Source organism: Passer montanus, unplaced genomic scaffold (genome assembly GCF_014805655.1).
Source record: "Passer montanus isolate IOZ18808 unplaced genomic scaffold, ASM1480565v1 scaffold7, whole genome shotgun sequence".
In the NCBI taxonomy this organism is placed as follows: Eukaryota; Metazoa; Chordata; class Aves; order Passeriformes; family Passeridae; genus Passer; species Passer montanus.
The window spans coordinates 13,089,040-13,114,527 of record NW_024372147.1 but is presented as its reverse complement, the minus strand read 5'-3'; the positions used below and the strand labels follow the sequence as shown (position 1 = coordinate 13,114,527).

At 42.4% G+C, this 25,488-nt stretch overlaps 1 protein-coding gene across 2 annotated transcripts; it reads left to right on the top strand.

Moving 5' to 3' along the window:
- Nucleotides 1–1,325: 1,325 nt before the first annotated feature.
- VLDLR (very low density lipoprotein receptor) lies at nt 1,326–18,973 on the top strand. 2 transcript variants are annotated; one of them, XM_039729711.1, is made up of 19 exons: nt 1,327–1,633; nt 5,685–5,804; nt 6,760–6,882; nt 7,720–7,842; nt 9,171–9,542; nt 9,649–9,771; nt 9,856–9,978; nt 10,437–10,556; nt 10,634–10,759; nt 11,130–11,301; nt 11,617–11,841; nt 11,996–12,114; nt 12,488–12,627; nt 12,735–12,876; nt 13,197–13,343; nt 14,275–14,364; nt 14,758–14,835; nt 14,949–15,118; nt 15,414–18,973. In XM_039729711.1, the coding sequence occupies exons 1-19, from the start codon at nt 1,420–1,422 to the stop codon at nt 15,447–15,449; spliced, it is 2,763 nt and encodes a 920-aa protein (XP_039585645.1). In that variant the 5' UTR covers nt 1,327–1,419; the 3' UTR covers nt 15,450–18,973. The 2 variants fall into 2 exon arrangements, with proteins under 2 accessions (XP_039585647.1, XP_039585645.1); XM_039729713.1 differs by lacking the exon at nt 14,275–14,364 and having other exon boundaries at nt 1,326–1,633.
- Nucleotides 18,974–25,488: the final 6,515 nt, after the last annotated feature.

Genomic DNA, 25,488 nt, shown 5'->3' with positions numbered 1-25,488 from the left:
CAGCTCAAAGCACAGCAGACCATGCAGCAGCGAGCACTGAAGGCACTATGCTGTGTTGTAGATCTGAAAGGGGAATTACATTTTCAACATACTACTTATGCTAAGCCACCTCCTTGAGGACCCCGGTCAACCCCCGTGTACACAAAAGATTTTTCTTGCTTGAAGCAGCATATGTTTGCAAGAAGGAGGCTGCAGCGTCTAATGCCACATACCAGGCAGGCTGGGAAAGCAGTCTTTGCCCCTGAGGCCATGAAGTGGAAGAGCTGTAGGAAGGCAAACACTAGGAGCTGCTCTCTTCATATTTACACACATATGAGAAATATAATCCCCAGATGTATTTCAGTTACACAAAATCTAATCTTGACTTTTTAAACAAGTCTCTGAGACACCAACAGTTTGCCCATTTGGATGGCGTGTGCAGTCATTCATTACATGAACTGCAAGAGATAATCCACTCCAAAGTTATTCATGCAGTAGTATGGTTTGTCTTTAGTGCAGTCATGATACAACCAGATGTGAATCACAAATAGCTTCACTCTGCAAATAACATACAAAGAAATACGTTATGACATTGAGGAAACATGAAAAATCAAAGATACTTGCTTCACTGGAGGAATCATTCTTGTTACTAGAAAAGACTTAAATATTAGGCTAATAAATCAAGACTTCATTTCCAAGGGAAGAAACAGCAACCAGCTTTTTCATTATTTTTGGACGGAGCTGCTTGCTGAGGTTTGTATCTGCACAACAGTATTAAAAGCACAGCATACCACCATGAACTAGCAGGTCTACAAAGACACTTTTTTTTTTAAATCAGAGTATTTTAGAAAGCACAATTTCAAATTCTAAGGGCGCCGTGTACAAACGCAACTTTGTATTTTATCAGACCTTCTTTTCGATGTATATTTCACCGAGACGTAATTGGATGTATAAAACGCTACAAACGTGGCATAAAACTACCAATTCTCCTCTTTAAATAAAAGGTTAAGCTTGTAATTACACGGGTTTGACATATCGTTTTGTGAAATTACTGATTAACTACGATCCTTCGATCGGATTAAGCAGAAGTAGGGCTTTTCTTCCTCTACAGCCGCGCCTGCTTCGTTTTAAATCAAGTTCCGCTACAGAGGGAGGAAAACCACAAAAACACGCGAGCATGTGCGGATGGGGCTGTGGGCACCGCGTGGAAGAAAAGCTTCTTCGCAGGCAGCCAGGGCGCAGCGCGGGTTTCGGCACGCCCGGGCCGGGGAGCCGCATCCGCCCTCCCCGCGGCCGGGGCAGCGGCGCTGGGGAGACGCGGGGGGAACAAAGCCGCCGCTGCCAACCGGGGCCCGGCGCGGCGCCGTGAGTCACCAGCGGGCGCGCAGGGCGGCCGGGCGGCTGCTATAAGAGCGCCGCGGGGACGGCCTCCCCCCGTGCATGTCTCCGGCTGCCGCCTCTGCTCCTCGGCTCCCCGCCCGCAGCGCCTGCCTGCCCGCGCACCCTGTCCCCGGCGCGGCGATGCGGCTGGACCGGCAGCCCGGAGACCCGAGCGCCTCGGCCGACAGGCGGGGCGCGGAGCGGCGGGGGGTGCCGCGCTGCTGGGCGCTGCTGCTGCTGCTCGCCCTTGGCTGCCTGCGCGCCGCCGCCGACGGTGAGTGCGGGGCCGGGGGAGAGGGCTGGGGCCCGCACCGCCGGGGCGGCTCCCGCCGCCGCCCCCCGCGGCGATTCCGTCTCCCACCGCCCTTTACTTTTGCCTTGCCCTCATTATTTTCTCCCGCTCTTTCGGGCTGCCTGCCCGCTGCCCCGCGGGGAGCGGGGCGGGCCCCGGTGAACAGGGGGGCGCTGCCGCCGCGTCGGCCCCGCCGCCCCCCGTGCCGGGCGAGGCGCCGCCTTCCCCCCGGGGCCCCGGGCGGCGGGAGCGGTGACGGGGGACCGAGCCCCGGGAGCTACCCGCCTGCTGCGGGAGGGGCCCGGCTTCCTGATGGGTACCAAGGAGGAGGGTCTGAGGGGCTGGGGCTAACGCGAGAGGGTCGGGGAGGATCGGGACTCTGTTGTGGAGGGCGAAAGAAGAGCGCTTAGGAAGCTCGCGGCGTTAAAGGTGCTGTCAAACTGCGTTGCAACTTAGGCTTTGTGTTATCCAGCCGTGTTGGCATGGCTCTAGTTCAGGGTCCGGGGTAACCACCGTGAGGGGTCTCCACCTGGTGGCAAGGCTGGGTGCTGCCGGCGCTGGGTCCCTGTTCCGGGGCTGGGCGCTCGCCAGTAGCGCTGCTCGTGGCCAGCTCCCGGGCTACCTCCCGGCGTTGAAGATGTTGCCCGTATTGGCAGGGGTCCTGCACAATGAGCCAGTTGGATGGTCATTTAAAAATATTTTACTCTTAAGTGAAGGTAGTAATAATTTGGCTGACTCCTTTCTTCCGTGAGGAGCTGAGCTTCAGCCTGCTCTCCCAGGCAGGAGGTGGGCAGTTGAAGTCTACATTGTTTTATTGTTCTTAAATCTCCTGACTGCTGTCCTAGAGTAGGCCTAAGTGTCTGATCTTGGTGGTGTTTCCTGTAACAGTGTGCAGTAGTTCAGACACCAGGTATGTTGGGTAGAGCCCTGCCAGCATGTTGTTGTATCCAGTCCTCGTACAAAGAGGGAGAGAGGAGAAATATCTGCGTAGTCACTTCTGGTCTCCCAGTCATGTAGGTAGTTCCCATGCCTGGTCCACAACAGACATGGTTAACAGTTGTAGAATGAAAGACCAAGCTGGCTGGCACTGAACCTGCTACTTCATTGTGCTCAGAAGTCATCATGAGAGTTACACAGTGGATGGTAATTAGTAGGGTAGCTAACCAAGTTACTCTGATTTTTCTTTCAACTTGAGTTAGTAGACCCATCAACTGTCTTCTACTAGTAGTTGCAATTGCCAGGGTCTGGGAAAAGTCTAAGCTAGCTCCTATATGAGCTCTCGCAAGGTTTCCAAATCACGGTTGGAAGCTTTTCTGGGACTTGGTGTCAGATGACAGTACACAAGTGTCACATGTTTGAAGCTGCCCAGACAAGTAATCTGGCAACTTGCTTAAGGGGCTGAGACTAACAGTGATAGCAGGGATATGGAGAAAGGTGTTTAACTTGGGTAGTCAGTGTAACTGTGTTCCTTCACCCTACACCCATTGCTGCTTATGAGCCAACTTCTAGTAAGTAGTTACCTGGGGAGCAGTAAAATAATGTGTTAGCAATCACAAGCTCTGATGTTACTGGTTCACAGCATTTTTCAGCCTAAACTGTACTCCGAGGAAGAGAAAATGTGTGAAGGTGCTTCACTGCACTTCACTACTGCAAGAAGAGCACATAAAGAGAAGCTTTGAGTTAGTGGCTAATTGATGCTTATCCAAAAATCATTAAGTGTCTAGTGACTGAAGCTGCAGCTGAGGTATGACTCCATTGTTTCAAATAGCAGTGGATGAGACTGGTAGTGTCTAACTAAATTGGTTACCTGGCATTGTAGAATGGTGCTTGGTGTAAGATGGGATCAGAGTTACCGGCTGTAACTAACCATCTTACCTGGAGCTCATTCTAAGTGGCTGTTAGAGTCTGACAGACATCTTCAGGAGTGGTAGCAGATGCTGACCTCTACCTTTGTGCACCTGTGTAGGTGTTAGGTCTTGTTGATTTTTTTTAACTTGTTTGTGGGCTAAAAGTAGTTGCTCTGACATTTCACTTGGTATCAGCTGCAGAAGGAATGATGTGTTCTTGGAATGGCTTGTTGTTAGGATTGTAATGGTAAAGTTACAGCTGTTTCTCCAACCTCAGCTGTGGCTTCTGTCAGCCTTGTGCGTAGCTTCCCTGTAGCATTTGATCAAAATGGTGTTACATTTGTAAGTCACAATATACTAGGCAGCCTTGGCAAGCCTTTTCTGGTTATTCTAGCTTGAAACAGAGTAACTAAGGGCCATGGAGTTATTTTGGGATCTCCTTAGTGGCAGGCTTAGTCTAATATCTCCGTGTGCTATTTTGGGAAAGGTTGACTGTTCTCACTCTGAATGCTTGGACGAGGAAGTCCTGAAACTAGCAGGAGTCAGTTGTTGCATATTTTATGCAGTAGTATAGTAAAACCTGAAATATGTGACAAGGGCTCACAACTCTAACCTTCTTTTGGAGCCTGCTGGACAACAAGGTATACAACAAGGTGTCAGGCTTAGAACAAGCTTCTAATTGTGGCATCTACTCCCACTCTTAGGTGGCTGGGGTGTGCTGTCTGCACAAGGCAAGCTAATTGATTGACAGCTCATGACCAAGTCGTAGTAGTAGCTTTACAAAAACACGCTCTTAGAAAGCACATGCTGGTGCAATTCCCAAACAGAAAAGGAAACAGGGGAATGGAAACAGTATACACAAGAGCTGATGTTCTGATTTTTGTTACTTTTTGAACACAGTTCCCATGAAAAAATTTGATAACTTTGTTCTAACAACTGGATTACTGCTTTACTCCTCCAGTAAGGCTACTAAAATATTGACAGAATTTAGTAAGGTGCTTTTACACATCCTTGCTTATGGATTTACATGAGACATTCAGCAGATAGAATTGCTCATGCTGTTCTTGCTTGTACTGTCCAGCATTTGTGAGTACCTGATGCGTGATGGCTAGCCACCAATATAATGTAAAATGTCTGAGTACCTTCCTTCTGCTTGGAAACTGTCTTGCATTTTGCACATCATACAGAGAGGCTATAAAAGTAGTGAATAATATTCTACTAAAATTTGATGCCCTTTGAGCTCTGGAATGCCAGGACAAAGCACTCTCACTAAATGATGCAATAAACCAAGAAGGATCAGGAGTCTTGCATCATGCTCTAGGCATGTGCAGCCAATAGTGATGCACAATCTTGCACACTTTCCTGCGTGCATTAAGTGGAACAGCTCTGGCTTAGCTGCTGAAGATGCAGGTTGCTGCTTTTAGTGACAGTTTTAACAGGGCTTCCAAGACAAAGCATGTTCCCTTGAGGAATGGGGTCATACAGTTGTAGAGTTGAAGATACACTGGAAAATACATTCTAAGGATCTTGCAGAAAGCAGTATCTTACTCAAACATACTAGCAAACCAAAACTTACCAATTGTGAGACAATGGACTTCATTTCAGAAGGAAGTGATTGATTACTTTCCTCTTTTAGCATCACACTTCTTTTGGTGTATACCAAGGGATGTCTCTGGATGCCACTTTTTGAGGAGTAACAAAGCATGAAAACTTGCTTAGCTACAAAGCAGTTATCCAAGCTACCTTTACAGATGTCTTGAGGATTAGCATTGAAATGCTAATGCAGCTTGACATTAATAAAATTTATACCTAGTTTGCTTAAAATTTGAAGAGTTTTGAGAACGTGCTGCTAGGTGCAAGACAGCAAAAGTAGTTGTTGGCACACATTTTTGCAGGTTTGACCCTGCCTTGAAGAGGAAAACTGAGTGAGAATAACACTGAGACTGCTTGCTGCTGTTTAGCAGGTGGATGGTTATGGTGCTTAAACTCTGCTCTTGTACTGTGAAGGAAAGCTTTTGGCTCTACTTTCGTGATTGAATAAGGTGATTGCAAAAATTTGTAGCTCAGATCTGGTTTTGTGTTGATATTATGCTCATGATTAGGCTGGGTAACTTCTTGATCAGTGGGGAAAGTGAGAAGGTATTGCTGAACGGTATCGAGACGAAGGTTCTTTTTTGTCATGGAAGGTGCAAGAGCAAAATGTGAAGAATCCCAGTTTGCATGTGGTAATGGACGCTGTATTCCTGAAATCTGGAAATGTGATGGTGATGAAGACTGTTCAGATGGCAGTGATGAGCGTGCTTGTGGTAAGTAATCAAAGTAATACCTCTGTAGTACTACTAGCTATTTGGAAGTGGGGACTTAACAGTAGATAGCTGGAGAGATACTTATCCCGCCCAGCACTTCTGGCAGTTGGAACACAAAGACAAATTTCTTAGAATAACCACTATTGATTCTTTGTGCCCATCTGAGGCAATTGAATTTTCCTGAGTGTTATCTAACTCTCCTGAAATTGGCAACTGAGACAAAGCTTGTGACCAAAATTCTTCACTTGTGAGAGTGATGACTGACAGGAACAGAATATAAGCCTGTTCTCAGTTGTTTCTTGAATACATAATAGAAAATGTTTGCTATTAGCACTCTGCTGTTGGCTATTCCATGGCTAAAAGCCCTGTTTTATATGTGAAAGTGATTCTGCTGTGTCTCCTATAAATATTAAGTGTAGCTTTGGCTGCCAACCCTTGCTGTAAGCAGACATAGAAGCCAAGATAGATGACTAGATTTACTTGGAGACCAAGCAAAGCATACTCTATATCCATCACTGGTGTGGTTGAACTGCCAGTCTCCTCAGGCAGACCTAAACTATTACCCTAGAGTTACATAGTACCGTGCTTCTGTAATGACGAATCAAATGCCTCAACTATAAACTCAGAGTTCAAAACCTAAATATTAATATCAACAGACCTTATTTTAACTCAGGTGTGTTCAAAGCAGCAGCTAATATAAACTAACCTTCTTAGTCTCCTTAGCAATAGGTGGTCCTTCAGTTCCTGATTAGATTAATATAAATGTTTCTCTGTAGACAGAATAACTCTGTTGGAAGTGGTGAACAGCCCTGTTTACTAGGTTGTTGGGGGACAACACCAGGCATCCACAAATCAAGGGTATTAAATAACTTTCTAGGGCAACAAAACGGATCCATGTTAGCAATAAATAAGCTAAGCTCTGGTACCTAAACAAGTGTCTTTTTCTCCCTTGCAGTGAAGAAGACATGTGCCGAATCTGACTTTGTGTGCCTCAGTGGTCAATGTGTGCCTAACAGATGGCAGTGTGATGGGGATCCGGACTGTGAGGATGGCTCTGATGAAAGCTCCGAACTGTGCCGTAAGTGAGCCTGGCATGGCGGTGTAGCCAAACCTGTGGGGAGGAGCATTTTGACTTCCTGCCTGCTTGCAGTCTGGCTCTCCTCCTAAAGCAGGGATGAACTTGTCTTGGGGAGCACCTTCCTAAGTGCTTGGCCTTGTCAGGGTCTGGAGGAGACTTCTCACTGCTTAAAGAGATGCAGAACTGAGTGGGTAAGAGATAGTAAGTACCAGGTTTTCCTCACAGTCAGAAGCAGCAAGTAGAACATGATAGGCCTGACTGTCACTGTGACTTGTCCAGCAAGTGATTGCTGTTCTCCAAGGCAGCTACTTTGCAAGTGCAGCCCCAATACTACGGAGCTAATGTAGGAACTGAGTATCTGACTGTGTGTTGGATGTGGGAAGCAATAGTGCAGAGGCTTGACTTGAGATCTCAGGATTAGCAGGTCTGGTCTGAAGTATCATACTTTCTGGATCTATATTGCTTGATCTGAAGTTGTAATTTTCCTGTATCAGTAGGATCCACAGTGGGGAATATTTTAGCCTGAGTCCTAATGCACTTTGGCATTATTCCTCCCTACTACTACTTGTGGCTTGAGCTGCTACAGTGTAATTGGCATGCAATCACAATGCTACTACAAAGGTACCCTTAAAGTATTAATCTCTTAGGAACTAGAAACATCTTTTTTAATTGAACACTACAGAATAGTGTAGCCTTTTCCATCAAATTATACAGATGTTTGCATCTAAATACCGCAACTCTGTTCAGATCTGAAGCCTTTCAGTCTCAATTTTCAGCACAAATGCTGATACCCAAGATCAATGGCTCCTAGACTGAACTTAAACTTTTTTTCAATAGACACAAGAACGTGCCGGGTAAATGAAATCAGCTGTGGTCCTCAGTCAACTCAGTGTATCCCAGTGTCCTGGAAATGTGATGGTGAAAAAGACTGTGACAGTGAAGAAGATGAACAGAATTGTGGTAAGGAGAGAAATAATGGTGGTTGCATAACTCCATTTGAAATTGTCTGGAAAGGAGCTAGCTGGGCAGTACATCTGGGAAGATAAATTTTTGATAGTATCAATATCTCTGCTACATTAATCTTGTTGCAGCTAGTTAAAGTAAACTTTTTCGAACAGTCCTCTATTCTGCTAAATTAAGAGCTATAATAATGTGAGCTTTCTAATGTGTGTCTTTTTTTCTCTGCTAATTTTGGCAGCAGCTATAGGTAGGCTTAGTCACCTGGCAAGCCAACTGTCAGAACTTGTTTTCTGGACAGTTTCTGAAATTGCTGCTTACATTAACAAATTATCTCCTAAAAGTGTAGTAGCAACTTTTAGCAAAGAGCATATCTAATCTACTTTATAGTCCAATCCTGAAATATCTGTGAAGCTGGATTTCTGATGTTTGGGTGTCTGGGGCGGGGGGAAACTTCAGGCTGCTACACAAGTGAAGCTGCCATTGCAGCATTAGAGTGCATCATTCCTGGCTTATTCGAAAGAATTTGCATGCATATGAGTTTTCTGAGGTGTCCTGAGACATACTTGCTGTAACCAAAGCCAGAGGACTGGCTTCCATCAGAACCACCTTACCTGGATGGCCTAATGAGACCCAGATCTGCAGAATTTTGCTATATGTCTGTGGAGTTGCCATCTTACTTGCTTACATAGCAAACGAATGCCTTAATCTACAAGTAAATCTACAGACACTGTTTCTAATGAAGCTGATAAAACTATGAGCCTAGGCATACTGAACTATTAACTACATTGCTACTAACCCAGCATAATTTGTACTGACATAAATTGCGTGGGTGTGCTTAACCACGGGATCAATTTGGGCAAGATCTTGATCTGTTATCACTACTGGTCCAGGCAAATGGGCCACTGCTGTCCTGGAGACCAGCACAAAACACTTTCATTTCGAGCTACAGTACATGCTGACCATCAGACTAACTCAATCTTAATCTGTACTCTTGAGTTGGTATTTCTTTTACCTTCTGTCTTTGGTTCACAGGGCTAGACCCTGTTTTCTGAAAGACTTGCAATCTGAAGTGCAGGACAGCCTAGCTACTTCAGAAGGTTATTTTCACTCAGTAGTTCAAATCTGATGCCTATCACTTACGATGTCCAAAGGCAATGAGGATGGTCTGTGGACCCCAAGTGTCCTGTAGGTGGTCATTTAGGCTTCCCTATTGCCTTATACAGGATGTTGATCTTGTGTCAGCTAGCAGCTGCAGAACAAAATACCTTTACGCAAAAGTCAGCCTTCTTGTGACAATGTGCTAATCTCTCTTACTCCCATCACCCCAGGCAATGTGACTTGTAGTCCAGCAGACTTCACATGCAGCAGTGGGCAATGTATTTCCAAGAGCTTTGTCTGCAATGGTCAAGATGACTGCAGTGATGGTAGTGATGAGCTGGAGTGTGCGCCTCCTACCTGTGGAGTTCATGAGTTCCAGTGCAAGAGCTCGACTTGCATTCCCCTCAGCTGGGTGTGTGATGATGATGCTGACTGCTCTGACCACTCAGATGAGTCTCTAGAGCAATGTGGCCGCCAGCCTGCACCTTCTGTGAAGTGCACTGCCAGTGAGGTGCAGTGTGGCTCAGGTGAATGTATCCACAAAAAATGGCGCTGTGATGGAGATCCTGACTGCAAGGATGGAAGTGATGAAATCAACTGCCGTAAGTTCACTTGGTCCTTCTCCAGGAGGTACTGCTTGACTCCTCTTTTATTTCCTTTGCTTCAGTAAACCTCAGGAGTAAAAGTCTGTAATGGCTGTGTCCTCAGCTTCTCGGACCTGTAGACCAGACCAGTTCAGATGTGAAGATGGGAACTGCATCCATGGGAGTAGACAGTGCAATGGTGTGAGAGATTGTCTGGATGGTACAGATGAAGCAAATTGTAACAATGGTAAGTGTGGAACTGAGCAAGAATAAAGTCTTTGCAGAATATCTGTTGAAGCTGGTAGTCACCCTCACAATCTTCATTATGCAGTTATTCAGTGCTCTGGACCTGGAAAATTCAAGTGCAGAAGTGGAGAATGTATAGATATCAATAAAGTGTGTAACCAGCAGAGAGACTGCAAGGATTGGAGTGATGAGCCCCTCAAGGAGTGTAGTAAGTGAACAAACTCTTTGTATAATGCTGCTTGCTCGATATACTTGGATATAGCCTCTGAGTTGTCAGATGTCAGCTGGAATGCCCACTGGCACTTCTTGGTGGCAAACTTACAACCGGGACCAACCTAGGGAATAGGCTAGTTTTATCCTAGCCAAACTGGCTGGTAGGATGATTTATCTGTAGTCAGGAAAGAACTTGAATGCATTAGAAACACTGAAACTTTAGGAACCTCAATCTATATTGCTGCCTGCTTGTAACACAGAGAAAGTACTGGTAGCTGAATGAATGTGAATTTGAGAGGGTTCTCTTGCATATGACTTTGAGTGCCAGAACAGTTTATCAGATGTGACAGGCATTGTTAGAAAGTGGATATGTACCTGGAAAAGTGTTCCATGGCTAGGACTATAAAACTAAACAAGCATGCCTTCTCAGAAGTGGCCAATTCTCTCTTCTAGACATCAATGAATGTCTGGTGAACAATGGTGGATGCTCTCATATCTGCAGAGATCTCATTATTGGCTATGAATGTGACTGTCCAGCTGGGTTTGAGCTTCTGGACAGGAGGACCTGTGGAGGTAAATATCTAGTAGTTTAACATGGACTGTACTGGCGATATTGGAGGTGAGCATAAATTAAATTTTTGTTTTTACAGATATTGATGAATGTCAGAATCCTGGTATATGTAGTCAGATCTGTATCAACCTGAAAGGGGGCTACAAATGTGAATGTAGCCGTGGCTATCAGATGGATCTTGCTACTGGGGTGTGCAAGGCAGTTGGTGAGTGTTGACATGACTTTTATATCCCCACTTTAAAATGAGTCAGCAAATGATGCACTGTTTATACTACTGTGGTTTTTACACTGGCTATTATGGTGTTACTCATCACTACTAACACCTCAAATGATGCCATGATACAGTACTTAAAACTGCCTGACATAAACTGCTTGTGTCTACTCCCTGGACAGGAGTACTCCATCAAGTTGTGGAGGGAGAAAAGGATGAGGTATGGTACAGCCAAGACCTCTGTCAGCATCTGCTAGCAAGTGTGGAATGGCAGACACTAAATATGATGACTCTTAAAACTTTTTGCAAAAGAATAGTATTTGACTGAATAGGTAGAAGTACAGATAACAAACTCTTTTCACAGGGAAAGAGCCAAGTCTAATTTTCACCAACCGCCGGGACATAAGGAAGATTGGCCTTGAGAGAAAAGAATACATTCAGCTTGTAGAGCAGCTAAGAAACTCTATAGCCCTAGATGCTGATATTGCTGAGCAAAAGCTTTACTGGGCAGACTTCAGCCAAAAAGCAATCTTCAGGTAAATGGGCTTAGCTTCTGAACTTCCCTAAACCATCCCATGGTTTTACCCAAGCTATTTCTTTAGTCTCTGGTAGTGAAAACTCGATTCCTTGTGTCCTAAAGACAAAGTACAGTTGATGCAAGCTTCCGCAGCTACCAATGTGTATGCCTGTTGCACTTTCTAGTAGCTGCTGCTACATTTGTGTAAAAGGCACTCTGTGGAAAGTCCCACATGCATCTTCTGCCTGAAATCTAGGGCAGTATTTGCTGAGGTATGTCAAGGGATAGCATCTGCAGTGGAAGTGGTTGAAAGCAAGTAATTCTTGTCTTCCAGTGCCTCTATTGATACCCGTGATAAAGTTGGAACACACATCAGAATCCTGGACAACATACACAGTCCTGCAGGAATTGCTGTTGACTGGGTTTATAAGAACATCTACTGGACAGACTCAACTGCAAAGACCATTTCAGTGGCTAGCCTAGATGGCACAAAAAGAAAGGTTTTGTTTCTCTCTGAGCTGAGAGAGCCAGCTTCTATTGCTGTAGATCCTATCTCTGGGTGAGTATTTGTCCAGGTTCTTTTAAAAGAGTGGATCTACCAACTACATGTTCTGATAACTGACTTAGGTAGCCTTTGTTAGTTATTGGTCATAATAAAGAGTGATACTACACAGTACTATAGTGCATCATACAACATAAATTCTGCTTCACAGCTTTATGTACTGGTCAGACTGGGGTGAGCCAGCAAAAATTGAAAAAGCAGGAATGAATGGATTTGACAGACAGCAGCTTGTGACAACAGAAATCCAATGGCCTAATGGAATTGCTCTAGGTATGTTGAACTTGTCTCTGCCAGAGGTATTCTGGAGCTTTAGCAATTTTTTTGCTACAAAAGCCAAGGTCATTCTTCAGAGAATTATTTTCAGCTTCTGAGAAAGGGAAGCTTCTGTATGCCTGAAGACATTGCAACAGGCATCAGCACTTCTCAGATGCTGAAATAGTAACTTTTCCTGAACTGCTCTATATTATAGTTGAGGCACAGGCCGCATAGGCATCACTGCAGCAGCCCTCTGTATCTGGAATGGTAAGAAACTAGGGCAACACTGCCACCATTCTCAAACCTGTGCGTGTTTCAATTCTTGCAGCAAGCTTTGGAGGTTTCCTCCACGTGGACACTAAATGTATTGGTGTTTTCCCTCTCCTAGATCTTGTAAAAAGCCGCCTGTACTGGCTTGATTCCAAACTACACATGCTGTCAAGTGTGGACTTGAATGGCCAGGATCGTAGAATTGTGCTGAAGTCACATATGTTCCTTCCTCATCCTCTTGCTCTAACCATTTTTGAGGTAAGAGTGACTTCCTATAGTCATTTGTCAAAGATCCTCTTCTTGCTGGTATGGCGCTGATAGCATCATGGAGGTAATGAATGGGATGCAATGACATTGTCTTCTAGGACCGTGTGTACTGGATTGATGGAGAGAATGAGGCAGTCTATGGTGCCAACAAATTTACTGGAACTGATTTGGTTACCCTTGTGAACAACCTCAATGATGCACAGGACATCATTGTGTATCATGAACTTGTTCAGCCTTCAGGTAATTTCAATGTAGTTTATAGTTAAATCAGTGCATACTTGTAAGAAGCCTGCCCTGCCTGGATGATGGCAAATGGTTTCCCTTCACTGTACAGATGTCCATTCCTACTCCTGATTGGAGCTTCTAACATAGGCAGCTCCATGGGTGTTGGGAGGTCTAGTTGCAATTGCTCTTTCTTGGGCAGAGAAGATATAAATCTATAACCAGCTGAGACTAGAATTTAGTAATTCTACTAAAACAATTACTGAGCAAATACTTCTGCTGCACACTTGGAGCATGACGGCTCACTCTTGTTCACTCCTTAATTGTTGTACCAACAGGTAGGAACTGGTGTGAAGAGCACATGACAAATGGAGGCTGTAGCTACCTGTGCCTGCCTGCTCCTCAGATAAATGAACATTCTCCAAAGTACACCTGTGCATGTCCTGCTGGGTACTTCTTGCAGGAGGATGGTCTGAGATGTACAGGTACTGTAACAAGTGAGATCATTCCCAGGATGAATGGGGAAGAAGTAGGAGTATATTGAACCTGTTAGTGAGAAGGAAATACAGTGCTATAGGCTGACTGATTTGCTAAAATTAATCTGATTAAAATAAATCTGTAATTAATCCTGGAGGGGAGGGCATTAATATGGCCCTTAGAGTCTGCAGGTGCTGTTCACAGTCCATGCTTTGCTTCTGCATCATCATCATCATTTGCAACAAGATCTTGTACTTCCATGGCTTTCTGCAGACAGCAAACACAAGGACAAAACATACTCAGCCTCTTATAAAACCAGAGTATAAACTAACATGGCTGTACATATAAATACACAGATCAAAATGTGGTTGGCTAATGTTGCTGTCCAAGGAAGTTTGTACCTCTCTTTTGGTCAGATGATCATGCTGCTGTACTACTGTTGTCACCACTGACTATGCAGCAGGTTTGCTTTGTCCTGTGGAGTGGAATTAGAAATTCCAAGGTGCCACTGACTGCATTGTGTATTGATTCTGACTGCCACAGAGTGTTAAATGCAAGGATGCTGGCCTTCCTTGGCTGCACTAAAAGGTTGCTATGGGTATCAAAGGCTGCACCTAACCAGTAAACTTGTAAAACTAAAATCTTATTCAGAAAACCTTATGTGAGGGGTGGGATGGTTTATGACTGTTGTGACTTTAAATGCCTGTAATTCACTCCTGATTAACTGTCTGGTGTTGTTATTGGAACTACTTTTCATCAAGAACTCTCTGCTGAGGGCGTGCTAGTGAAATAGTTAATGTCAGTGTTCCCAGTGAAGCTAACAACCTGCATGACCATTTTTGCCATCTGCTGAACCTTCACTACCATGGCTGTCATAGCAAAGCCATTGCAGAACTTCAGGATTAACTGATCTATAATTAGTTCTTGATCTATAATTAGTTTCAGGTACTGGAACAACTGTGGCTTACACTGAGGCTAAAGATACCAGCACAACAGAAAAATCTCCAACTGTTGGACTAGTTCCTGGAGGTACTGGTCCCAATAACTCACACTGCTAAACATTAGAGAAATTAAATGCAAACTGACCAACTAGCCTACTTGGAATTTTTTTCCTTTGCATGCAAGTAGAGAACACAGGCCAGATCACTTGTGTAGTGTAGCAGCTGGAGCATGTGTTAAACAGATTTAGTTCACGTAGGACAGTGTGGAATCTGTAGGTTCCATGAAATCCCAGGAGTGCTCAGAGAAGGCAAGCAGTAAAGCAAGTTTCCAACTAATACAGGATGAAGCATGCTAGGTTGTTCTAGCATTGTGCTACTGAGAAGCTAATCAAATAGGAGCTTCTGGGTTTGGGATATGCTTGTATATGACAATCTGCCAGCCTGTCAGTATGCAAGCTCACTGCGTCAAATTCTCATGCAGGATTCAACACTAGTGGCACAACCTCTGAAGTATCTGCAGCTGGAAGAACATCAGCAGCTTGGATCATTCTACCTGCTGGTGAGTAGATAATTTATTAGCCTTTTGGACCCCCATGTGGTGGCACAAGCCACATGTAGGAGGAGCTTGACCGGACTCTGCTCCGTGTTTGCAATCTCTTTATCTCCCTGCAGTATTGCTGATGATGGCTGCAGCAGCTGGCTACTTTATGTGGCGTAACTGGCAGCACAAGAACATGAAAAGCATGAATTTTGATAATCCGGTTTACCTAAAAACCACAGAAGAGGACCTCACAATTGATATTGGAAGACACAGCGGTTCAGTAGGACACACCTACCCTGCAGTAAGTAAACCTATTATGTCTGAGACTCCAGGTTAATAATTGGAGTAGAAAGACTGCCAAATGATACCAGAATTGAATTTAGGAGATGTGTCTGCTGCAGGCATTACCGGGCTGAATCAACTGACAAATTTACCCTATAATTAAGGTTAAAGTTATGGTAGGTAACTAGTGTCTGTACCTGGAATGGAATAATCTGTGCTGAATGTAGTCACTAGCCTGCAGAATTAGCAATGATGTGTGTTGCTTTGTCTTTTATTAGTGCAACTGTAGGTAACTTGTACTTACTTTTTTACAGATATCTGTTGTCAGCACAGATGATGATATGGCATGAGCACTGGATCAGCAATCACTTTCAGTTTACTTGTGTCTTACACTCTTTGGGGATAGTAACCAGGTTTGTGGCTGAAGGACTTCCTCCATTCTTGGAAGAAAGAAGATACTTTCTGTATTTATGGAACACTTGTGTAAATAGTTATTTTCTACAACTTAACAACTCTGTAAATACCTGTCCACAACAATTCAGCTGTTAGTGGTTACAGTTTTATCAGTAACCCTTGGGTTGGTTAGTCAGTAACATCACTGACCAAATATAAAGCACTTTCCATAGAAAGCCATATTCCAGCCACAACTTGTAACACCTGTATATATGTCTATAGGCCACTTGTAAATAATTATTGGAAAATCACTATCAAGCACTTTGAAATACTTCAGATGTAAATTATTGTACACTCTCTTTTTCAATGATTGGGGCAATGGCAATAGGAAAAAACGGGTTATTATGATTGCCAAAAATTTGTAAACATAAGTAATTTTATATGTATGATTGCTTCAATGTTGTCTGTTACCTCTTAGAGGTCTACAAGAATGAATGATCTTTAAGATACCACTGTAAAACTCAAATGCAGCCAAGGGGATAAAAATAAAATAAGTCAAGCAGTTAAAGTATTGTTCTTGATTATTATGTTAGCACTGAAGTAAAATTATGTATCTCCTAAGTTGAAAGCTTTAGTAGGCTGCACTACCACTGCCAGCCAGATAATGAAGTATTTCTTCAATTATTTCAGTAGCATTCTAGGCAGCTAAGACACTTGCCAGGTGACATGTTTCTTCTTGAGACTAATACAGAGTAATGGACAGAGTGGGTTTCCTATCAGAGAAGCCCAGCTGATCTCCCAAGTTAGGACTGACAGAGGCTAAAATGACACAGCTACTGCTGCAATATTTTGAGAAGCAGCACTGGCAGACATGCAAGATGGAGACAGGTCAGAGCGTGGTCTGCCAGGTGAGTCTGAGGTCCTTGCAGTGTCAGGCAGTTACTCCCCATAACTTCTGTAGTATGAAGTGCTACTTGACTGTTGCTAATCCTTCCCACTTCAAGGTAAGAAAAAAGTTGCTTATGGTGGGAGGGATGCAATTTCAAGGCTAAGACATCATTTGGAAGAAGCAATAATCTCTTGGTTATGCTTTAGTGATGACATGTTAAATCATTCTCAATCAATTCTGTCTCTAAAATAGTAACAAAATTTCATCAAGTCAGAACTTAGATCAGTTCCTAGGCTTGCTTCTAATGCCTGTTCTCATTGCGGTTAGAGCTGAGGTCTGTTCTCTTAACGGTCTTCTTGTATTTTGGACTCCTTTATTAACAGATACGGACAGCTGCCAACTTGTGCAGATTTTAAAATAAGTTGTTTCTAGCAAGTTTACAGCTCTTCAGGGAGTTGAAGCTTCTAACCAGCTATCTCTGGCAACTCTTGACTGCAGGCATTTAAGATATCTGGAACTCACGTGGACTAAATTGTCTTGCAAAGATTAGGACGTAAGGAGGTCTCTAAACTTTCTGGCTGGCAATACTGTATCTATTTTACCAGTACATTTTTGGATAAAGTGCCTTTCATAGCTGTGTAATATGTGAGGTTCATTAGTTATGGGGTAGAATTCAGCTTTTTCAGTTAACTCCTAACTCTGGATACTCTGAAGTATTTGTGTTCAAATGTGACAAAACATAATTCTTAGTCAGTTGGTTAATTATAAATTCACATGGCAGCTAATTACAGGCAAAATGCTCTGCCTTCCCAGCCTTTGTACAGAACAGCTCTACTTTTTTGAAGAAGTTCATTGCTCTTACCAGTATCACACCAAATGGTATAAGGAGAGACCAGTAAGACCAATAAAGACATTTCTTCCTGAGGTTAATATTTATTTGAAGTAGCAACTCAAGTCTATTTTGGGAACATGAGGTTTACAGACACTCTGGACTCTAGGAATTTGTTTTTTTGACTTTACTCCAATGTGCTGAACAAAGAATAGTGCCTTGACAAACAAAATTTATTCCTATACTCTAGAGGGGACTTAACACTTGACCAGATAAAACTTATATGGCTTCATATAGCAGGAGGGAGGAGTGAGAATATAAGGCAGTAGCAGGAGATGATACAAGATGGCTTGTACTTATTTGCAAATGTTGTTTGGTTTTTAGTCTCACTAGGTTTGTTCTTTCCTGCACCTCTTCATTTTTGTGTTATGAAATCATTGTTTACTTCCACAGCAGGCTTGGAGAGCGGTCAGAGATTCCATCTGTAAAAACAGATCCAGCTTGCATTGACAAATACCTTCCTCTCTTTCCTAACAATTTTTTCCCCTGCCATCTGCAAATGTTTGACTCTGTTTTACTCCTCGTCATATGATTCCTTTGGCATCTAGTGAAGGTGGTATAGCCATACTGAGCACTCCTACAGCAGCACCCCGTGGCTGTGCTGATGTCCACTGAAGGAATTCTCAGTCATCATCCCAGTGTCAGCTCCTCTGCTGCAGTCTTGTAATATCCCAGAGCAATGGGACATTAATAACCTCTTTGGTCAGATTTCATTGTTAAGTTGACTTTATATTCCTCTTGAAGAATTTTCTGCTTACAGATACAAAAATATGAGTGTAGTTGGTTATTGAGGTAGTATCAAGGTAATGGTATAGTTTTTTGCTTCCCGGAAAAATAAATAAGCCCTCTGGTTCTAAATACTGCCTATTTCTATTCGGTGTCTGCTGGCCAGTGTGAGTGCAAAGCTAAATTTGAATATGGCTTTTTCTTTCCCTTGTAAACATGCAAATTTCTTTTAATGCAGGGGCAGAGGAAGTATATTATCTGCCTCCTATTTGATCTGCCTTTGTTTTTATAGCACTGTAAATATTTTACATTATTGCTCAGAGGGAAATTAACATAAAGGGAATTGATGCTGTGCATGCGATTTTCTTCCCCTTCTGCACCTTGTTCCTCTACAGCTAGCTACACTATGCCTTTTCCAACCCTACTTGTATTTGCCTACACTTTTAATGGACATACCTTTTTCCAATCAGATCTTTCCTGAAACAGCAAACATCCATTTATCTATTTTTATGTAAGTGCTGGATCTTGCTAGACAAGAGAAGTACAAAAACAAAGACTTGGGCTAGAAGAAATTGTGTGAGAGTCCTCAGAGGAAAAAAGCATACAGCTACAGAAGCTCTCTTTGCTTCACAATCTGGATATAAGTGGAGGTCTGCCAGTACTTTCTGTAGGTGTAGCACAGCATGTCTGTGAAGAAATGTGCTCATGTTCCTTCTTTGAGCTGCCTCATAACAGTGGTTGGTATTGTCACCTACTGGAAGAAGGTGTTTGGAGAGGTCTGTCTGCTCTGCTGAAGCCAACTTAATACTTTCCTTGCTTGCTGGTTTTTGTTTTTCCTCTTCTGAAAGAGCTTTGAAATTTGCCCATATCAATGAAAAATTCTTCAGAGCAGAGGAGGGACAGACAGGCTGTGCAATCAGTTAGGCTGCTCAATATCCAGGCTGTTAAACATCTAAAATAAAGTTTGCCTGTGGAAAGAATGATTGTCTTAATTCTCCTTGCACAATCCTGGTTGGGACACTTCCACACTGCTGTCAAGCAGTGGAAAATGCTTCATGTCATACAGGACACTTCCCCCCCCCCCCCAAAAATCTAAACAGGTAAATGAAGGCTAACTTCACTAACATACTCTTTGCTATGTAATAAATTGCTTGAAGATAGGAAACACTAAGCATTCAATCACAACAAATGACTATGAAAAACACATTTCATAGACATGGGTTTTTGCTTGGGTGATGTCCTCTGTAGAAAAACTAGACAGTTTTAAGGTATTTTTTTCCCTCCTTCCTGGCGATCCTTTCCCAGAATCAAACTTCAAAATATATGGAAATGTTTTATCATACTGTCAGTGCATATACTTGAAGCTGATAGCTGGATAGCAATGTAAAAAGATTAACTTAACATTCAGAATGCTTGTTTCTTTCCAGTGAAGGTATTTTTGAAAGGCTGATCATTGAATACAGTCAATGCCACAACCATCTAGAAACAGTGCTGCATGTTCTAATGTCCCTTTTGTGGATATGTGCAACTGAGAAGTGTGGTTTGGTTTAGTCAGCTTATTCCTTTTTTGGACCCTTAAATATATGAGCAGTCATATGTGCATTTAAATGAAGACTTTCTTGAAAGTTAGATTATAATTCCATAGTGTGCTGTGGCTTCTGTCTTAAGTAACAAACACTGTGAGTTTCTAACTTTTTGGCTGGTGCCTTTAAGTGGTAAAAAAAAAAAAAATTCATCCCATTAACTTTCTACAAATAATTATCCTTAATGAAGCCTCAGTACAAAATTGAAGTTACATGTACTGTATTCATACAGGAGCAACTTGATCATTCTGGTTTTACTAGAAGAAACACTGGTTACTCTTTAATTAGACAGCATTCAACTCACTGTCCCTCTCTCCCAACTTCTTTTTGGTGGAGGAATAAGTGAAAATCATATATAGGGGCAAAGGGTGGACGGTGTCTGTAGAATTTATGTATTAGTTTTTGGTTGTGATCCACGCATATTATCGTGTTCCCAGTGCCAGTTGAAACTTGGTGATTTTGTAATTGTAGCATACCTATATCTGTCTCAGAAACAGAGTTTGAAGAGCTGCTTGGACAGAAGGGGCTAGATGGTAGCATATAAAGAGCTATTTCTTCATAGCCCTTTGTCTTTCTGGCAGCCTCCACTGCTAGTTTAATTTATGTAAGTGAATGCAGAGAAAGAAAAGTTGTAAAACTGCTTGCTTACAGAGAGCATAATTCAAATGGTGTCATGAGAACTACAATTTAGTATTTGATGTAGTGCATCCATCTGAGAGAAAAACTACTCAAAAAAGCCATTTTTCACCATCTTAGGTTTCAGATGCAAATACGCCCTGCCTGCTGAGGACTAAGGTTTTGTTAGCTGTCTTTGTAATTTGAATGTCACAGGCAAGCTGTGGATGGGCCTAATGACATGATATTTTCTAAGGGTCCCTAGTTGACCATCAAGAATCTCTATGAGAAGGCTGCTTAGTGCTCCCTGTATGAGCATGACAGACATTACTTTCTCTAAGAGTTACCCCAATGCTTTCTTTCAGTATTCAGCAGTTAAAAGGATCCACTCCAGAGTAAGCCTCTGCAAGTGGCTGTGACGTATAGCTTTAATAATTAGACCTGACATTCATTTTGTTCTTCTCATCTGACACTTCAGTAGCAGTTACTTAATTTAACACTAAGTGGCAGGTTTTTTTTACATAGTACTGTAGGGGCAACTGAGAAAATGAAACTGCCTTTAACCCTCAGAGTAGAAGGAAGTTACACAGCCAGCCTGGTCATTAGGAGCCTAACAGTCATATTAATGAATCAGTAAAGAATTGAAATAAACACAACTTGTGTAAATGGGTTATCTCCAGAGCCTGTTGTCCTGTAGGGAAGAAGTGAAGCTTCATACTCTGCCTCAAGAGACAGGGCTGAGCCAGGGGTCTGCTGTGAGGAGCTCAATCCTCATAAGAGAATATTCCATTACCTCTGGTGTGCTTAGATATGTGGCAGCTTCCCCTTTGCCTGCACTTTCTCTTTCAGTTGTTTTTGAGAAGACTCTTGATGCGGTAAAATAAGATCTTTAATGTTAGCCATAGTTCACAGGAAGGAATCTGGCCCAAATTCATAACACTCAGAAGCAATTGCATGGGAAAATCCAAGAACAAAAGCAAGATATGCAGAATCCCCACTCCTCATATTGCAAAAGGTAGGGCAACTGAAATAGCAGAAAAAGTCTGGGAGGCCTCCATTTGGCCTGCAGCAACATCCCCAGGTGCTCCTTGAAGGAGGAGTTCCTGCCAGTGCGTCTGGGTCTTATAGAAAGACTCTTCTGAGGGCAGCATGCATCTGTTGAAACAAAGGATCAAGGACTGATAATCAGCAGAAGGACATCCTCTGTTATTTAAGATTTTCCAAAATTATTATTGAAAGTGGAGCAATACTTTGAAGACAAGAGCATAAAATAAGTTTAAGTCAAAGGAGAAGTTGTCATATTAAGTCTTCTTGCAGAGAATTGCTCTCAGCATAAGCTATTAATTTATGAGCTGCATTAAATACCATTCTCAAGTTTTACTATAAATGAAAGTCCAGAAGACCAGCTAGGTACAGATGAGCTCTTAAAATGATGAGGATTAAAAGGGCCATTACCAGGGAGTAGCAGAGTATATATGTGTTACCAATGATTTAATTTTTTGTACAAAGACAAATGGGAAGGAAAATTTGTTACAAATGGGAAGGAAATCAAATCAATGTCTTTTTCATCCTGGCAAATTTGTAGCTTGATTTTCTAGGAACTTACTATTTGCTTTTAGAAGCAGTATACAGAGAAATGTACTGAAAAAGAGCCCAGTTTACTGGAAAGGGGAAATAAAACTCGAAGAAATTCTCAGCCTGGCACAGAAGAAAATGCCTTGCTGAGCAATTTATCTTAAGCACACAAGCTGACACAGTTAGCTAGGAAGAGGAAGTGTCACAGGATTCCTTGGCACTCCAGAGTTTCTGTATGCTGGTCCATTATGTTTGATTGTTTAAGCTTCATAGACCTTAGAAGTATAGACAACATAGTCCTGTGCTTTGTAAGGAGTCACAGCTGCCTTCAGATTAGGTATGTATGAAAGGCTATTAAATAGCTCATGGGCTAAGTAAGTGGAAAGTGTGTTGCACTCATTGTGCTATTTATTTCCTGTTTCATCTAAGGCAAATCTCTTCTATGCCTCAGCTTTCCCACTTGCACCAAGTCATGGGGCTATTGCAAATATAAACCAGAGCTTGTAAAGCTCTAGCGGAATGATGGGTGCATGTGCATAGCAGTACTCATATGCAGAAGCACACTTGTATAAGCAGATTTCATTTAAAGATGTCCAATGCCATGATTTAACCAAATTTTAGCAAAGACCTGAGGTGAGTTCTTCTGGTGTTCTGCCTCTGTGTTTTTCTGGTAGGCAGTGTAGGTGATTGTCCTGGTTTTGCCAAGGATGGGGTAATCTTTGGCAGTAGCTAAGACGGGGAGTGGCCAGACCCTAAAGTTATATACCATATCACCTCAGATCACTGCCAGGGGCAGGTTAAGGGACTCTTTCTTCCAAGAAGAGTGAGATTTCAGGATGGGAGAAAGCATGTGGGGAAGAGCTGGTTGGGATTCCTCGTGGGCTTTCCATGTAAATGATTTCTATGTCTTACATATTTTGTTATTAATATTGTTGTAGTTACTGTTCATTTTCTTATCTCATCGCTATTTCCAGTAAATTGTTCTTACCTCAACCTGATTTTAACCTTTTGTCCCTCTGATTCTCCTCTCCATCCTGCTGGAGTGGGAAGCAGAAGGGGAAGGGGGGGAGTGAATGGCAATTTGGTTTGAGAGAGTCTCGGTGAGGGCATTGAACTGGCGAGTACCATTCCTAAACCACAGATGTGTACCATAAGGATGTTTACTTCTCTGTTAGTTGTAAGATTTTGCATTAAACATGCTGTTCTAAATGAGAGAAAGAACAAGAAATTACATATATATGAAGTTTTATCCAACCACATAAATTTCTTCATATATATGTTCATTCTGCTAGACTTACTGCATTAGTAGGATGCATGTTAGAAAGAAATAGAAAGAGTAAGCATAGAATATTATGTCATTAACTGGATTTCAAATAGCCTTGGAGGTAATTTTGTACAGCCTACTGCTCAGAGCAGGGCTCCTTTCAAAGCTAAATCCAGCTGCTTGGCTGGGCAAGTTTTGAGTTTGCAGCTTAGATCAGACTTTATTACTCAGTTTTGATTAACATATCTTTATGATGCTAGTTTCTTTTAGCAATGAGTTGACAAGGCTTTCTGGTACAAAGACACAAAACAAGGTGTTGGTCTTTGAAAAGAGAAATGGAGTCAAATGCAGATGTCAGCCATCAGGGTGCGTAAGAATGAGTTCTTTGGCACAACTACCATAAAGCTTTCAATGAAAATAAATATATTTCAGGACCTGACTCCTGAAGCAAGCTTTATATGCTGACATGCTTAAGACTGAATTTTTTTGTTAACTCTCAGCCTCAGTCAGTAGCTCCAAGAGTCATATTGTGCATATATTCAGGTTACATGGGAAGTTCAACAATAATCTGGATTTATTTTATGTTGTTTAGAAGTCTCATACACATGCCTACTGTACTGGTCATGCATTAACAGCATAAACACATTTACAAAAGCTTCAAGCTAATAGTGTGAGATAAGACCTTAAGGATGTAGTGTTGCCAACCTTCAAATGTTCCTATTCAGTTTTAGTTCTTATTCATAGGACTGTGCCACTAAGAATATTTTTAAAATCAAGATTTTTCTTAAACTTAACAAAATTATGACACATTGCTGTGATTGTGACATTTACATTGTGATAGAGCTAAACCGTCTATGTCCCAAAGAAGTGGAGAATTTATCAAAAGTGTAAGTTAAAGGAGAGAAAAAGGAAAGTGTCTTGGGCTGATTAGTTTCTTCACTCCAAAGACAAAAAGTAAAAATCAATTTAACACAGCCTGTATCACTATACCATGTTGTCTTTAGGACAGAGGACTGGCATAGAAGCTGAATGTACTGTATCAACCTGCCCATCCTCTGCTGTGTTAGAGGAGGACAGTTAAATAAAATATGGTATGAGAAAACTGCTTGGTGGCATTAAAAAAAATAAATCAGTAATTTATTAGCTCTTTGATAAAACTGTAGTACTGAACATGTAAATGGTTCCCTGATTTTGACTGTTTTGGTTCCGATCCTGCACTGCCTTTTCCCTGGAAGTAGGCATTTCTCCACTGTAATTAGTTTTTCTTAAAACAGTCATGAAGAAATGCTTCGTTTCTGTGTTAATATTGCCACATGGTGCTTTCATTTTTAGTTTCTACAGTACTGATCTTCCTTCTCAACAGACTCCTGAAGTCATTAGCAAACATGAGCAGTCCGGGATAATCAGTTACATAGGAAGCAAGACATCAGTCAGTAATGCAGGAAGAGACAACTTTCTGCTGGAAGCTATGTCACCCCTGTATTGTTGATGACATCAAAGCAATCAAAGGCGTTTGTTTCTCTGCTGAGTGCTCAAGTTTGTGCTTCAAGTGCTGAGCATTCAAGTTTGCGGGCTGAAGAAATAAATTTCCCTGGTAAGCTGGCAGACCATTCCCCCACCTGGCTTCTATCCCCTTGCCCTTCTGCAGTAACACAAAAGGAGCAGAGATGTGCCTGCAAATTTGGAACTGAGCAAATCTGGAGTGTGTTGTGGCAGGAGATAACACTTAACTGGAGCACTGCTGCAGCCTGGCAGACCCTTTGCTGAGTGTTCCTATTGGTGCTGGGGGATTGGGACAGCCCTGCAGAAGCCAAGGAACACAAAGGTTGTATGGTTGCTCAGTTCCTTCCCTTGCAGCTGGGAAGGAAGCTGTCAAGCACAGGCAAGCCCTGAGGATGTGTGCTGTCTCTTCCCCTCCTCCCTGCAGCAGCTGTGCACTCCTGCACCCAAATAAGTCTTAATCACTCCATGGTGGCTCTTTTGTTCAACTGTTTTTAAACTTGGAGACCCATGTATGCAGTCAAGTTAACACAAGATTCGGGGCTTGAATCTGCATTGTTGTCTGCTTTGTGCAGTAATTTAATGGGCATGCCAAATGGTAGCTGAACAGCACTAAACCCTTGACCAGCTCTTTTTTTTAATCTTTTGTATACAGACAATCGATTATACAAGAGGAAAATAGAATAGCTTGTTTGATGTAAAACAAGCTGCAAATTTTGTCATATTGTCATTCACGTCCTTACTACAATTAATTAAAATTTACTTCATGCAACTAAAGAAAGAGCAGGACTTGTGAGATACATTTGTGAGATACATTTGTGAGATAGATTTGTGACTTCTACCCAGGCAAAATTAACATTAGGTGTAGCATTGTGCACACTTAAGATGGAACAACTTTTTTCCTGAATGTTTATGAAAGTTTGCCCTGTTTTCAACAAAATCAAAACAAAATTAT

Coding starts and splice junctions, on each gene's coding strand:
- VLDLR (XM_039729711.1), top strand. CDS start 1,420: ATGTCTCCGGCTGCCGCCTCTGCTCCTCGGCTCCCCGCCCGCAGCGCC. Junction 9,543..9,648: donor AAGTGATGAAATCAACTGCC/GTAAGTTCACTT, acceptor CTGTGTCCTCAG/CTTCTCGGACCTGTAGACCA. Junction 10,557..10,633: donor GGACAGGAGGACCTGTGGAG/GTAAATATCTAG, acceptor TTGTTTTTACAG/ATATTGATGAATGTCAGAAT.